The 15,036-nt window shown below is 38.9% G+C and overlaps 1 protein-coding gene across 1 annotated transcript in view; it reads left to right on the forward strand.

Annotated features, from left to right (window-relative positions):
* The window catches only part of MTHFD1L (methylenetetrahydrofolate dehydrogenase (NADP+ dependent) 1 like), a 146,263-nt gene that overhangs the window by 81,090 nt on the left and 50,137 nt on the right, over positions 1-15,036 (forward strand). The window contains exons 21-23 of the mRNA XM_083348729.1: positions 5,693-5,832; positions 8,583-8,624; positions 14,045-14,145. Of these exons, the coding sequence (XP_083204855.1) occupies positions 5,693-5,832; positions 8,583-8,624; positions 14,045-14,145 (283 nt within the window). The remainder of the gene's footprint in view (positions 1-5,692; positions 5,833-8,582; positions 8,625-14,044; positions 14,146-15,036) is intronic.

Consider the following 15,036-nt stretch of genomic DNA (forward strand, 5'->3'; position numbering starts at 1 on the left):
AATTGCCCTGTACACCACCCTGAGTCCTTCGGGAGAGGGGCGGTATATAAATCCAAATAAATTAATAATAATAATAATAATAATAATAATAATAATAATAATAATAATAATAATAATAATAATAATAATAATAATTCCATACGAACTGTCAAGGCAGCAGTTTGGAGTTGGAAATCAGTTTTCTCATCTAACTACATTTCATTAGAGGATCATTGGTTCACCTTTATGGGTAATCTCTTGGAGCTCTGTAGTAATTGCTTCCATCTCACACCAAAAGTTTATTATGACATCACTGAAAATTATGTAATGTTCAATCTGGGAATGTTACGATGCCTCTCATTGTTTCCTATGTTGATAAATTAATGCAAGGCTTCATTTTGCAATTGAAACAGTAAGAAATCCCCATGTCTATAATGATTACATGGCATAGAATAAATACTTTGTCCACATTGTTCTATCAGCTGAGTAGAATCTCTTCTGCACTAAGAGGAAAACATAGCTTATAGTTAATATATACAGAATCTCTTAGTATTTGGTTTCCTCCCCACCCAATGGCAATTGAGCCATCAAAACATTGCCCCACTTTGATTAAGACCAAATTACATATAATTATTAATCAACACCTTTTTGACAATAAGTTACCGAAAAACTCCCTGTAGTTCACTGGAATGCTGATAAAATCTATCATTTTAGGTCACATATTAATCCAACTATCAATTAACAGAAATACTTTGGACAAAAATTTAAAGTTATTTTTTGTAGAGACAAAAAGATAGCTCAGGTGATGGTACAAAGTAGTGACAGGAAAAATCGTACATTGGGATTTGTTTTTCAAGAAAAATATGTTTCAGGACTTATTCAGGAATCATTTTCAAAGTTTTTAACTCAAAAATTCCAAAAAAAAAAACCCAAAAAACCCCTCTGCCGTCAATTTTTACCAATCAAAGATCAGAAAAGTAAAATTGGACTTGGAGGCTTCATCCTAGCTTTGGAGCTAGGATAGGCAGACATTGATGGTAAATCCATTGCAGGTAGTCCTTGATTTATGACCACAATTGATCCCAAAATTTCTGTTGTTAAGTGAGACATTTGTTAAGTGATTTTTGCCCCATTTTACAACCTTTCTTGCCTCAGCTGTTAAGTGAATCACTGCAGTTGATAAGTTAGTAACCCGGTTGGTAAGTGAATCTGGCTTCCCCATGGACTTTGCTTGTCAGAAGGTCACAAAAGGTGATCACATGACCCCTGGACCCTGCAACCATCATAAATATGAGCCAGTTGCCAAGCATCTGAATTTTGATCACGCGATCATGGGAGTGCTGGAAAGGTGGCAACAGTGAAAAATGCTCATAAGTTACTTTTTTCAGTGCCGTTGTAAAATTGAACGGTCAATAAACAAACTGTTGTAAGTTAAGGACTACCTGTATGCCTAATTAAAAACAAATATTGATGTGTGAGTTACTTGAACCGCTCTCTCTCAATTCCCCCCCCTCTTTTTTTTTCCTCCAAAATTGTTACTTAAACCAAAAAGAGCTTCAGAGAACAGTACATTTGAATGGAGGAGAGGATGTGATTTGGTCCGTTCTCTGTAATCATTCTCTGTAATTCCAGGCAGACTCTATCCCTCTAGAGTCCAGCTGCTGTTCTTGGAAATATTTGCTCATTTATCTCAAAATGTTGAATAGTTTGAATCCTCAAACGCCATTCTATAAAGATAAAGTAATACATGTAAATTATATATATCTTTTTTTTTCTTCCAGCCCAGGCTTGTATGATTTAAAACATGCATTGTAGGACCACGAGCATCTGAAATATATTAGAAATTTACAGAGCAGAGCAAGTTTATGGAGTCATTTCGAACACGTGGAAAGATCTGAGAGTACTACATTCCACAATTGCTCATTTAGGAAGAGATGTGGGGTCATGTTGTAAAAACATCTAGTTCATTTACCCTTGCTGTTCTAACAAAAAAAAATGTGGCATCCTTTCAGATGGATCTCGATCTATCCTGGTTTATTTTGGCAGCTGTTGTGTTTAGCAATGTGCTCTTTTACAAGAAACACTGAGCCTTGCTCCCCAACCAGAATGCCTTGGATCCCTGGGGTTAAAGTTCATGTGCTTCTGTAACTTTGAACTCCATAGTTTCCTTGCTGACAGCTGCAGAAGGAGAACTATGTTTACATCGTAGAATTATATGGCCACCAGCAATTCAGAATTTCCATTTCCTCTTGCATTGTTCTGGAATTTGGCGTTCACTATTCCATGTCCTAAAACTTAGCCTAGTGTGCATATTTTCTAGTGGTCTCTTCCAGTGTGCTGTTTTGGTTTTTGATCTTGATGTGCTGACCCTAAATGCTTTCTGTGCAAAGGTTTGTTCTGTTGAAATCTACCTGTTTATGAGATTTTAATAGTAGATAATGTTCTTATCTGTTTCATTTTGTGTCCTTCCAAACAAAAATGTCTGATTTTTTTAAAAGGTCCCCTGCTATGTTAATGTTGATTATTGGATTCAGACCTCATATGGGACTGTGTTAAGCTGTAACACAGTGGCGGCTTTGTTCTATTTGTATTTTGTTTTGAGTTTTAGTTTATAATTTAGTAAGTCTGTAAAAATGCTTTCTAAAAGTACGGTATGTTCCATGTTAATAATTGCACTAAAAGTGTGGGTGATGTGTACCATAAATGCTGAATTGTCAGAATGTCTGGAGTTTTTTTTTTTTTGTTGTTTCCCAGATAGTGTAAGTGAGATTATATATATTCACATACGTTATCTACATATGTTATCTACTTTAGTGTGGGGAGGGGAGGAAATAAAGGCATTTCCTTTTATTTGTCTTTCCTCCCTCATCTTATCTTCTCCTTCTCTCTCTCTCTCTCTCTCTCTCTCTCTCTCTCTCTCTCTCTCTCTGCCTCCCTCCCTCCTTCCCTTAAGAAAAAAAACTTGTGCTTATATTGAGACACAAACACACACAGCTTTGTTAAGGGGTTCTAATAACTGAGATAGCCCAATGACTGGAGTCAAATGTAGTTTTCTTTCTTGTTGTTACTCTTCTTTCTATGGAGAGAAAACTCTTGTGGACCGCAAGAGCCTTCTTTTGGAACCCTGATTTTCATTTACACAAAAGATGCTCTTTCTATTTCACACTCCGGTCCTGGAAAGCAAAGAGGACAGTGTGAGAGCCAAGCTGAGCTAATAGGCTTACTTTGGTTTCTTCTCCTTATATGTAGAATTACACATAGCACGAATGCCTGAAGAACTTTACACAAACACAGAGCCTTGAAATGGAACACTTATTTAGTTATATCTATATAACTAGCCTCCAGAGTTCCATGATTATTAAACAAAGACTAGTTGGAATCATTTTTGTCCTACTGGCCTCTATCTGGTTATATTTTCATTGGCACTCTGATTTGCCAGTAGGAAATAATACAAAAGTGATTGTGCTGAATATTTGAGCACAGACAAGGGTCAAAGTACATGGCTTTGGCACATGGCTTTATCTTTACGTTTACTCTCTGTTTTATTTCCTTTGCAGTTGGTTACCTTCATCCCAGTGGCCTTTACACCGCATCCTGTTTCCTTCCTCTCCATAGTCAGAGTGTCTGTACTCCTGACTTTGTGTTTGTCAGACCTATGATGTTTTCAGTCCCCAGATTCATTGCATTAAATATTTTTGATGCTTTGTACCTCAGTTTTTCCCAATTCAAGCTAAAGGAAGCAAGTAATAAAATAAAAAGATCCAAATGTGGATTGGCTGACTGGATTTTTTTACCTAAAAACTTATATTCATTTGTTTTCTGAAAATAACTGTAATTTAAAATGTGCAGTAATGTTTTCTTTAAATTATATATGGGTTGTAAGTAAATATCAGTTCACTGATGAACCACAAGCGCATTTTCCTTGGATCATATAATGGCAGATACTTACTTACATAGAATACTAGTCCTATGGTTCATTGTCTGATCAATATTACTTAATTATGTTTCATCTGTTAACTATTTTAATACTGTTTTTTAATCATACATCTTAAGCTTATCATTACTGGGGTAGTCGATGTATTATTACAATAACAGAGGTGTGAATGTAATACCATGTGATTTGTCTTTTAGTATATGCAGTATTAATTTGTTTCACTTTATAATTGCTCTTTTAAAATTGAAAAAAAAATTCATTGACTAAATAAGTACTACATCCTCATGCTTATGTTTTGAGTATGACAGTAAGTGACACATATTCATATCATATCTTTTATTCAGGAGCGATTAGCCTGTTTATAAAAAAGTGTAATCTTGATGGAGGAATAAGGAAGAAAAAACAGCAATTCAGTCCTGGGAAAGTATGAGAAAGAAATGCAAAATAACCCTGCTTTGAATCAGTTTGTTATAAAATGGAGTGGAAAGAAAATCTGACAAGCTTTCAAGATTCTGTTGTTACATTCTACAACAATAAACAATGTTCCCATAATCTGTTTCCTGAACTGATCTGCCTTAAAAGGCTGACATTGTTTTCACGACAGCTTCTTCCTAGTGCTTTCTATATATTATGCAGTGTATAATCCTGATGAAGATTAGAATCCTTTGCATATGAGTTCAGAGTTGATGGGTAGGTGTGTCAAAATTGGCAAGATGGCAGACAGAGCAATCACAGCCCATTCTGAAGATGCAACGTTGACACGTGTAGAAAAGGGGCGGGGTTTGCACTGTGATGCCTCATCTGCCATTTTGTCAATTATGAAGCTCCCCAAAGTTAGTGGGAGGTCACACTTACAGCAAGAATTCCATGACGTGGCTTTAGGTAAGATTCTCTCTTGGCTGCAGGCCTTCAGCCATCAATATAAGACCTTTTTCAGAACTAATGGTGTGAAGCCTTCACCAAAGAATAATAGTTTAGATCCTTGCTTGGAGCAGATGCATTAAAATCAGTAAACCTGTATTAATTTTATTAATAAGACCCTTTGTTTTCAATAATTCTGTTTAAAACTTAACTAGATTGCAGCTGATGTATAAGAGGTACTTTTAAGGCAGTTTATCATGTGAACATCTTGTTCCTGATCATGTAAAGATTTTCCAAACTGCGTGAAGATTTGGCAAAGCCTCTGACTTGTGGAAGTGAAGTGGCAGCCTTTGTGCAAAAGAAGTTTCTCAATATGTGGAAAGAGCTTTCTAATCTGAACTTGATGATGTGTGTGCTTCAGGCAGTAGCTGAAGTCTGGTAAAAAAAAACCACTCTGCAGGCTTGTTGTGGGAAAAGAGGATAAAAATCTATATATGTTTTTCTGAAGGAAAAGTGGGGTAAAAATCTAAGAAGTAAACAACAAATAACTATTTGCATTAAGGAATTATTTGGCTGCATAATACCAAAATTGCTATAGTAACACATTTTAACAGATGGAGGATTTTTTTCCTTAGGAATGGGTACATGATATATGGCATTGTATAAATATGTACAAAACAAATGGGTGTTTTTTTTTAAAGTCATTGATTGAAATTTCAAGCGTGGGAGAATCTCCCATTCTTCTTTAAAAATAAAAAGGCACTGCCTGCTCCTGTGAAAACATGGTCATTCATGATGAGGTGTCCTGCACAGATGAAGTCACTTGTGTATATACTGAACTGTGATAGCCCTCAAATAGCAACATTTCCTGGGTTCACTGATCCACGCTAACTTAAATTAACCCTTTATTCCTAACAGTAACTGAAGCCGGTTTTGGTGCTGATATCGGGATGGAGAAATTCTTCAACATCAAATGCAGAGCTTCTGGCTTGATTCCCAGTGTGGTTGTGCTTGTGGCTACAGTGAGGGCTTTGAAGATGCATGGAGGGGGGCCAAATGTAAGTGTCTCTACCTCTCAAATAAAACAGAGAATAATTCTTCAGAGCTCCCTACTTTTTAAACAACTTATCATTTGAAATACGTATAAACATTTTCAGTTTTGGAACTGGTTGAAATGACTCCTAGCGCACTGCAAGCCAATTAACAGTCTCACCCTCTGTATTGTCAAGAGACAATAGTTTTAGAGGTATTCAAAGGAAGGCTCTCTACATGGCTTAAGAAGTTTAGGAAATGGAATCAAATCTGCTTGCTATTTTTTTTACTTTCTTTTTCTTTTTTAACCCTTGAAGTTCATCCTTCACATTGCAATAACTGGCTTATGGTCCCACAGTTTGAACTATCACCCACTGCTAGTTCCTAAGTCTTTTTTCTACATCCCCCTAATTATTTCCTTATTTGAGCCAATGATGGGTACATTCCAATCAAGAGTAAGAACTTTGATCTGTTAAATTCATTGGGAGGGAATAATTATTTGTATGGAATTTAAAAGTACTCAACTTGATTAAATTGCACCCTCTTTTTTATCTTTTTTTTTTTAAAAAATTCTGATTGTAGCAATATTTTGAGGAACATGTATTAGAGCCTATATTTTCTGTCTTCCGTCCCAAAATTCTTGTGTTACGTTCTGTTCTCTCAGCCTGTCATCCAGGCATGCAGTCTGGCTTTTATCTTTTGATTCCTCACTTTTTTCTTTCATTTAATTTTAATTTCTTATTTGAGCTTGATCCTCCCCCCCCTCTTTTTCCCAAGGTTTTTGAAATTTCTATGCTATTGGATGCTGATGTTTAACTACAAGTACTAATTGTTCCAAGATTATAGGCTAACTACTTTGGTTATAATCCATCAGTGCCTTTGCACCTTTACACATATCTTATTTTTATTTTTGCTGTACTCATCCTTCACTCTTAAAGCTACTATATATGAGCTGCAAAAAAGTTGGATGACACCAAAGAATTACCCAAAACTCTTAACTCTGCTACCATTTAGTGTTTGCCCAGATTTGTCTAATGGCAATCTTTTACATCAATACTTTAACGTCATGCTAAAAGTACCACGTAGGGACGCAGTGGCTCAGTGGGTTGGGACGCTGAGCTTATCAGAAGGTCGGCAGTTTGGCGGGTCGAATCCCGAGTGCCGCGTAAGCCTGTTACTCGTCCCAGCTTCTGCCAACCTAGCAGTTCGAAAGCACGTAAAAATGCAAGTAGAAAAATAGGGACCACTATGGTGGGAAGGTAACAGCATTATGTGCGCCTTTGGTAAAAGTACCACAAGTTTTGTTTTTTGCATCCTTATTTTTAAAATCTTTCTGCAAATTACTTTTTTTGAACCTTCCCTCCCCTCCCCATTGAAAATATTAATATTTTGCAAATGTGCCTTGTTGTTCCATTTTGGGAAGTATAAAATTCATTCATCTTGGTGTAATGCAGCTGCAATACATTATTCTGGGATGCAGCCTGAATATTTCTACTCTCTTCACTTCTTTTGGGTACAGACTCAGTTAAAAAATATCAATGATTCTATATCTGACAACCCTTGTTTGTTTGTTTGTTTGTTTGTTTGTATGGGAAATGCATTTCTCTGAGGCCTCAAGGAGACTGCACAATTGATTTTTTTTTAAAAAAAGTGTAGTTTCACCATTTTTTCACTAAATAAGATATACAGTTTAAGAAAGAAAAACTGACCAAGTGAACTAAATGTTTTCCCCTGAACTTTTTCAGTTCACCCTCCAATGTAAGGATTTCTTTTCTTTTCTTTTCTTTTATCTTTTTTTTCATTTCCTTTTTTCCTGTATTTCCACTGAACTATTGCCAGGAGTTAGTTTACTAGACTTATACTTCTTAGTAATTGTTTTTGAGTAATAGGATTATTTAGGATTTGGCAAGAACATGATTTCTTAGTAGGAAGCTGGAATTTATTAACTGGATTGACATATTGTAGTAAGCTGTTAGGCTGATTTTAAAGGGCTTATGTGATGGGCAAACAGAGTTAGGGACTAAGTCATACTTAGGATTAGGCTATAAATCACAGTTTGAAGCTATGGTTTATTGTTGTCTTTTCCGTTATGAACTCTGGCTTTGTGAATGAGCAAACAAAGGAATATAGTTTGCCTCATTTGTTTTTGTGTCCACTGAAACGTCTAACCAGTTCACAGAATATAATCCAAGAGCAGAGGTTCCTTAACCTTCCTTTTATATGGTTTCTCTTGCTTGGGTATATTTTTCTTAAGTTGATTTAATCACATAGGATATCTGATGGATGACATGAATTGGAACCGAGATGGGAAGTAGGGGAATACTTCTCAAAGCAGAAAGAAGGATATGAGACTTCCTCCTACAATTGTTTCTTCTTCAAATTCTCATTGGGTTAGAAAAAATCATTTTCTAGCACAGAAAGTATGGTTAATTATTGAGTACTCCAACTTAAAAACATTCATGGAAACAGCTGCATTTTCAGATTTAAAATTAGATTCAGAACTTGAGTCTAGTTATTACCTAGTTGCAAAATACTAGAGATTTGTTTAGTCAGATATACAATAGTACAAATTTAAGGGGGAAAGCACTATTCCAAAATCCCCATATTAAAATCCTGGTAATTAAAAATATATGTACAAAGTAACATTAATAGTTTTTATGTAAATATTCAAATAAAATTTTTGCAGGGTTTCTCTCTTCTAGAAGTCATGGTGATCACATATTTTAGGTGTGTCTAAATGTTTGACTATTCTTTAATTACTTGTTTGTAATTTCAGGTTATAGCTGGTGTACCTCTTAAGAAAGAATATACAGAAGAGGTGAGAACATTTCCTGTCTATATTAAAATCCATTTTTAGAAATATTTTCCCCAAATAGCTATTACTAAATGGTTTAATCCAATGTATTGAAATGTCTTTTTTCTCCCAATGCCATCCAACTCATATAAAAAGGTTACCAAGGAAGGCCCTCCTCATAATTCCAGAAAGTACAATTCACAATGCTAAGACGGAATATTTGTTTATTTGTTCAAATATTTTGTTCATTTACATACTGTAAGCTTCCAACCACAGGCTAACCTAAAGCAGTTAGGAGCAACTCGGGAATACTAGTGGTATCTTTATTTTAAGGCTTGTTGTTGTTTTTGTTGTTAGCTGTGAAGTCATGTCCGACCCATCACGACCCTATGGACAATGTTCCTCCAGGCCTTCCTTTCCTCTACCATCTTCTGGAGTCCATTTAAGCTCACGCCTACTGCTTCAGTGACTCCATCCAGCCACCTCATTCTCTGTCGTCCCCTTCTTCTCTTGCCCTCAATCTTTCCCAGCATTAGGCTCTTCTCCAGTGAGTCCTTCCTTCTCATTAGGTGGCCAAAGTATTTGAGTTTTAGCTTCAGGATCTGGCCTTCTAAAGAGCAGTCAGGGTTTATCTCCTCTAGGACTGACCGGTTTGATCGCCTTGCAGTCCAAGGGACTCGCAGGAGTCTTCTCCAGCACCATAGCTCAAAGGCCTCAATTCTTTGGCGCTCAGCCTTTCTTATGGCCCAGCTTTCACTGCCATACATTGCAACTGGGAAGACCATAGCCTTGACTATGCGCACTTTTGTTGACAGGGTGATGTCTCTGCTTTTTAGTGTGCTGTCTAGATTTGTCATGGCTTTCCTCCCAAGGAGCCAAGCGTCTTTTAATTTCTTGGCTACAGTCTCCATCTGCAGTGATCTTGGAGCCCAGGAAAATAAAATCTGTCACTACCTCAATTTCTTCCCCATCTATTTGCCAGGAATTGAGAGGGCCGGATGCCATGATCTTGGTTTTCTTAATGTTAAGTTTCAACCCAACTTTTGCACTCTCCTTCTTCACCCGCAACAAGAGGCTCTTTAGTTCTTCTTCACTTTCTGCCAATAGAGTGGTATCATCTGCATATCTTAGGTTGTTGATATTTCTTCTGGCAATCTTAATTCCAACTTTTGATTCATCTAGCCCTGCCTTTCTCATGATGTGCTCTGCATATAAGTTAAATAGGCAGGGCGACAGTATACAGCCTTGCCGGACTCCTTTCCCAATTTTGAACCAATCAGTGGTTCCGTGTCCAGTTCTCGCTGTTGCTTCTTGGCCCACATATAGGTTTCTCAAGAGACAAATAAGATGGTCTGGTACGCCCATCTCTTTAAGAACTTGCCACAGTTTGGTATGATCCACACAATCAAAGGCTTTAGCATAGTCAATGAAGCAGAAGTAGATGTTTTTCTGGAACTCTCTATCTTTCTCCATGATCCAGCGTATGTTGGCAATTTGATCTCTAGTTCCTATGCCTCTTCGAAATCCTACCTGTACTTCTGGTAGTTCTCGATCCACATACTGTTGAAGTCTAGCTTGTAGGATTTTAAGCATAACTTTACTAGCATGAGAAATTAGTGCAATGGTGCGATAGTTTGAACATTCTTTGGCATTGCCTTTCTTTGGAATTGAAATGTAAACTGATCTTTTCCAATCCTGTGGCCACTGTTGAGTTTTCCAAATTTGCTGGCAAATTGAGTGTAGCACTTTTACTGCATCGTCTTTTAAGATTTTGAACAGCTCAGCTGGAATACTGTCACCTCCACTAGCTTTGTTGTTGCTCAGCTTTTCTAAGGCCCACTTCACTTCACATTCTAGGATGTCTGGCTCGAGGTCAGTGACCACCTCATTGTGATTATCAGGGACGTTAAGCTCATTCTTGTATAGTTCTTCTGTGTAATTTTGCCACTTCTTCTTAATCTCTTCTGCCTCTGTTAGGTCCCTGCCATTTTGGTCCTTTATCATGCCCATTTTTGCATTAAACGTTCCCTTCATCTCTCCAATTTTCTTGAAAAGATCTCTGGTCCTCCCTATTCTATTGTTTTCTTCTATTTCTTTGCTCCGTTCATTTAAGAAGGCATTCTTATCTCTTCTAGCTATTCTCTGGAATTCTGCATTCAATTGGGCGTATCTTTCTTTTTCTCCCTTGCCTTTCATTTCCCTCCTTTCCTCAGCTATTTACAAAGCTTCCTCAGACAGCCATTTTGCTTTCTTGCATTTCTTTTTCTTTGGGATGGTTTTGGTTGCTACCTGTTGTACAATGTTGCAAACCTCTGTCCATAGTTCTTCAGGCACTCTGTCTATCAGATCTAATTCCTTAAAGCTATTTGTCACCTCTACTGTAAATTCAACAGGGATATGATTTAATTTATAACTGAGTGGCCTAGTGCTTTTCCCTACTTTCTCCAGTTTAAGCCTAAACTTTGCAATGAGAAGCTCATGGTCTGAGCCACAGTCAGCTCCTGGTCTTATTTTTACTGACTGTATAGAGGTTCTTCATCTTTGGCTGCAGAGCACATAGTCAGTCTGATTTCTGTGTTGACTGTCTGGTGATGTCCATGTGTAGACCCATCTCTTGGGTTGTTGGAAAAGAGTGTTTGCTATGACCATCGTATTCTCTTGACAAAATTCTATCAGCCTGTGCCCTGCTTCATTTTGTTCTCCAAGGCCAAGCGTGCCTGTTATTTCGCTTATCTTTTGGCTTCCTACTTTAGCATTCCAATCCCCCATGATGATAAGGACATCATTTTTTGGCGTTAGTTCTATAAGGTGCTGTAGGGCTTCATAGAACCAGTCAATTTCATCCTCTTCAGCACTGGTGGTTGGGGCATAGACTTGGACTACTGTAATATTGAATGTTTGCCTTGGATTCAAACTGACATCATTCTGTCATTTTGAGGATTGTATCCCAGTATTGATTTTCCTACTCTTTTATTGACTATGAAGGCTACTCCATTTCTTCTGAGGGATTCTTGCCTGCAGTATTATACCTGATGGTCATCTGAATTAAATTCACCCATTCCTGTCTATTTTAGTTCGCTGATACCTAAGATGTCGATGTTCAGTCTTGTCATCTCTTGTTTGACCACGTCCAGCTTTCCTTGATTCATGGATCTTACATTCCAGGTTCCTATGGAGAAAAAATCTTTACAGCATCGGACTTTCATTTCACCACCAGACACATCCACAGCTGAGCGTCCTTTCGGCTTTGGCCCAGTCGCTTCATTCTTTCTAGCGCTACTAGTGCTAGCCCTACTAGTACTAGCTACTAGCTCTTCCCCAGTGGCATATTGGACACCTTCTGACCTGAGGGGCTCATCTTCCAGCGTCATATCGTTTTGCCTTTTGGTACTGTCCATAGGGTTTTCATGGCAAAGATACTGGAGTGGGTTGTCATTTCCTTCTCCAGTGGATCACGTTTTGCCAGAACTCTCTGCTATGACCTGTCCGTCTTGGGTGGCCCTGCACGGCATAGCTCATAGCTTCATTGAATTATGCAAGCCCCTTCACCACGACAAGGCAGTAATCCATGAAGGGGATTGTAAGGCTACATTAACCAAATGTTAACTTCCCTTTTGTAACTTTTGTTTGTATTATTTTTAAGGGGCAATGGTAATAGTATGGTGATTTATTTAAAACTGTTCTTATTCTTTGCTTGTAAATTGCTTGGGGTTTCACCAGGAGGAAGAAGGTGGAAATTAAATTTCATATTTAAACAAACTTGTCTCTGGAATATCACCAGCTTTTTAATGGCAAAAAATAACAAAGTCAGAGGTTCTGAATATAGTTGTGAGTTGCTTAAAGCAGAGGTCACCAACCTTTCTTGGTTGGTGGACCAGAGGGAAAAGGAGGGGAAAGTATTTTTCACGTGTGTGTGCAAGCGCACGCACATGGAGCTGTGAAAATGCAGATGATGCCAATGGGGTGGAGCTAGCGCCCATGTGATACTCACTAGCCCTGCCCCATTCTTGCATGGTGCAGTGCCCCATTTCCATGCTCTGCAATGCAGCGGCAGTGTTTTCGTGCCCCAAGACATGGCGGTGGTCAATTTTGCGCGGCATGGGAGCATCCCATTTTTGCACTCTGTGGCATGGTGGCAGCCCATTTTTGCACCTCACGGCATGGTGGCATACCATTTTTGCTCCTTGTGGCATGGCGGCATTCCATTTTCGCCCCCCTGAGATGTGGCGGCATCCCGTTTTCATGACCTGAGGCATGGCGGCATCCCATTTTTGCACCTCACGGCGCAGCGGCAGCCTGTTTTTGCATGGCATAGCGGCAGCCCGTTTTCGCACCCTGTGGCATGGGGGCAGCCCATTTTTGCGCTTTGCCGCACAGCGGCATCCTGTTTTTGCACTTCACAGTGCGGCAGAACCCCATTTATGCACTTCACGGTGCAGCAGTGGCCTGCTTTCGTGCCTCGCGGCTCCAGCCTATCCCATGGCCAGTAGGCCATGGCCCACTATCAGGCTGCAGCCCACAGGTTAGGGACCCCTGCCTTAAACAATTAGCTGTGAAAGGATAATACTTCTTGTCTCTCAGAAAAAAGCACTTGTATTCACATAATCCATTGCTAGTATTTCTCTTCTCTGTTTTCACACACTATGTTTTTTCTTCCATTCAGATTCCAAGGTTGATTCTTTTTTACTTCCCTTACTTTCCCTGGGTCCTTGACCTAACTAATTTTGTGTGTGTGTATGTGTGTGGGTGTGGGTGTGCATGTGCACATGCATCTTTTAAGTGGTGCTCCCAAAAATGTTGAAGGTAGTAATGATCTCAAAATGCTCTGAAAATCTCATACTGCAAGTCCATGTGGCCAGGGATGTGAATTCACTCATACATCTTGATCAGCTAATAATAGCACTAAAAATATTGCTATGTAGATATTATCAGTGAATATAATTTCATTTATGTATCAAACATTGTAAGGTTTTCAGTAGAAGCAGTTTCACATTCTAGTCCATATTCAAGTATCCCCTCAGTTGTGGAAATTAACGGAGTGACTTTGGGCCAGTCACTGTCTCAGCCCAATCTACTTCAAAAGATTGCTGCTACAGGAATACAATGAACGGAGATCCCTATGTAAGCCACTTGTCACTTCTAGAAGGTAGAAAGATATAAATCTAACAAATAATTATATCACAGGAAAGAAGGTAATTAATATATAAGAGGGACATAGGCAATTTCTATTCAATTTCCCATACCTTTTTTTTTCCTCTTAGCACATTTGACAGGCATTTCTGTTTAAGATAGTTGGACATAAGAACTAGTGTAAGTGGACAGAAATTCATTGCACTGATCCATATTGTATATTAAGTGCACAGTAATAAAACATTTTTCTATTAGAAATAAACAAACAGAACAAATTTATATTTGTTGTTGGTTTTCTTTCATTCCCCATACAGAATCTCAAGCTGGTGTCAGATGGTTGCAGCAACTTGCTGAAGCAAATTCAAATTACCCAGCAGTTTGGGGTTCCTGTGGTTCTGGCGCTTAATGTTTTCAGGTAAAATAATTTTTCTCTTCCACACCTAAGAAAAAAGAAATGATGAGCATTATTTTTATGTGAACTAGATTTTATCTTATGTTTTTTCCTCCGAAATCAATTTTTAATTAATTAACTATTGTGAGAGGTTGTGTGTGGATTGGTTGCCAGTATTGCCTCATTAAAATATAATTTCAGCATTAAAGAATTGAGGGGACATTGATATGAAAGTCAGCAGATGAGCCTAAGCAACAGATATGGCAATAGAAGTGATGATGAAGAGGCAGCCCAACGAATGTAGAAATAGAGCAGACATGTCAAACTCACGACGTCGCGTGACGTCACACAACATATCGGGACAGTTTTGCAGAGTGTGCGTGGCTTCTGGATGACATGTCCGGCCCGTGAGCTGGCAGTTTGACACCCCTGAAAGAGAGGAACTGAGAAGAACTACAGGGGTGTCAAACTCAATTTCATTGAGGGCCGCATCAGCACTGTGGTTGCCCTCAGGGGGCCGGGTGGGTATGGCCAGGGTGGGCGTGGCCTACTGGGTGGGCGTGGCCAGAGTGTGTATGGCCTACTGGGTGGGCATGGCCAGCTCTACATCGTTCGCATCAAGGGTGCCTATGGGGGCCTGGGCAGGAGTGGGACAGATCTGAGGGTCTCTGGCAGAAGGAGGGTCTCTGGGCCAGGGCCAAGGCAGTGGGGGCCGTTCCCTCACTGTTTTCAGGAAGGCTTCGAGGGCCACATGAAACCACTTCGCGGGCCGGATCTGGCCCCCGGGCCTTGTGTTTGACATGTCTGAACTAAGGCAATTAGCAGCTTCCTGACTATTTGGGAGATATTCAGCCCTCACCATATCGCAGACATTCTATGTTGATTCAAGGTTTTACCCATGAGAAAGTTTTTTGC

The sequence above is a fragment of the Vipera ursinii genome (assembly GCF_947247035.1).
Source record: "Vipera ursinii genome assembly, chromosome: 1".
Classification (NCBI taxonomy): Eukaryota; Metazoa; Chordata; class Lepidosauria; order Squamata; family Viperidae; genus Vipera; species Vipera ursinii.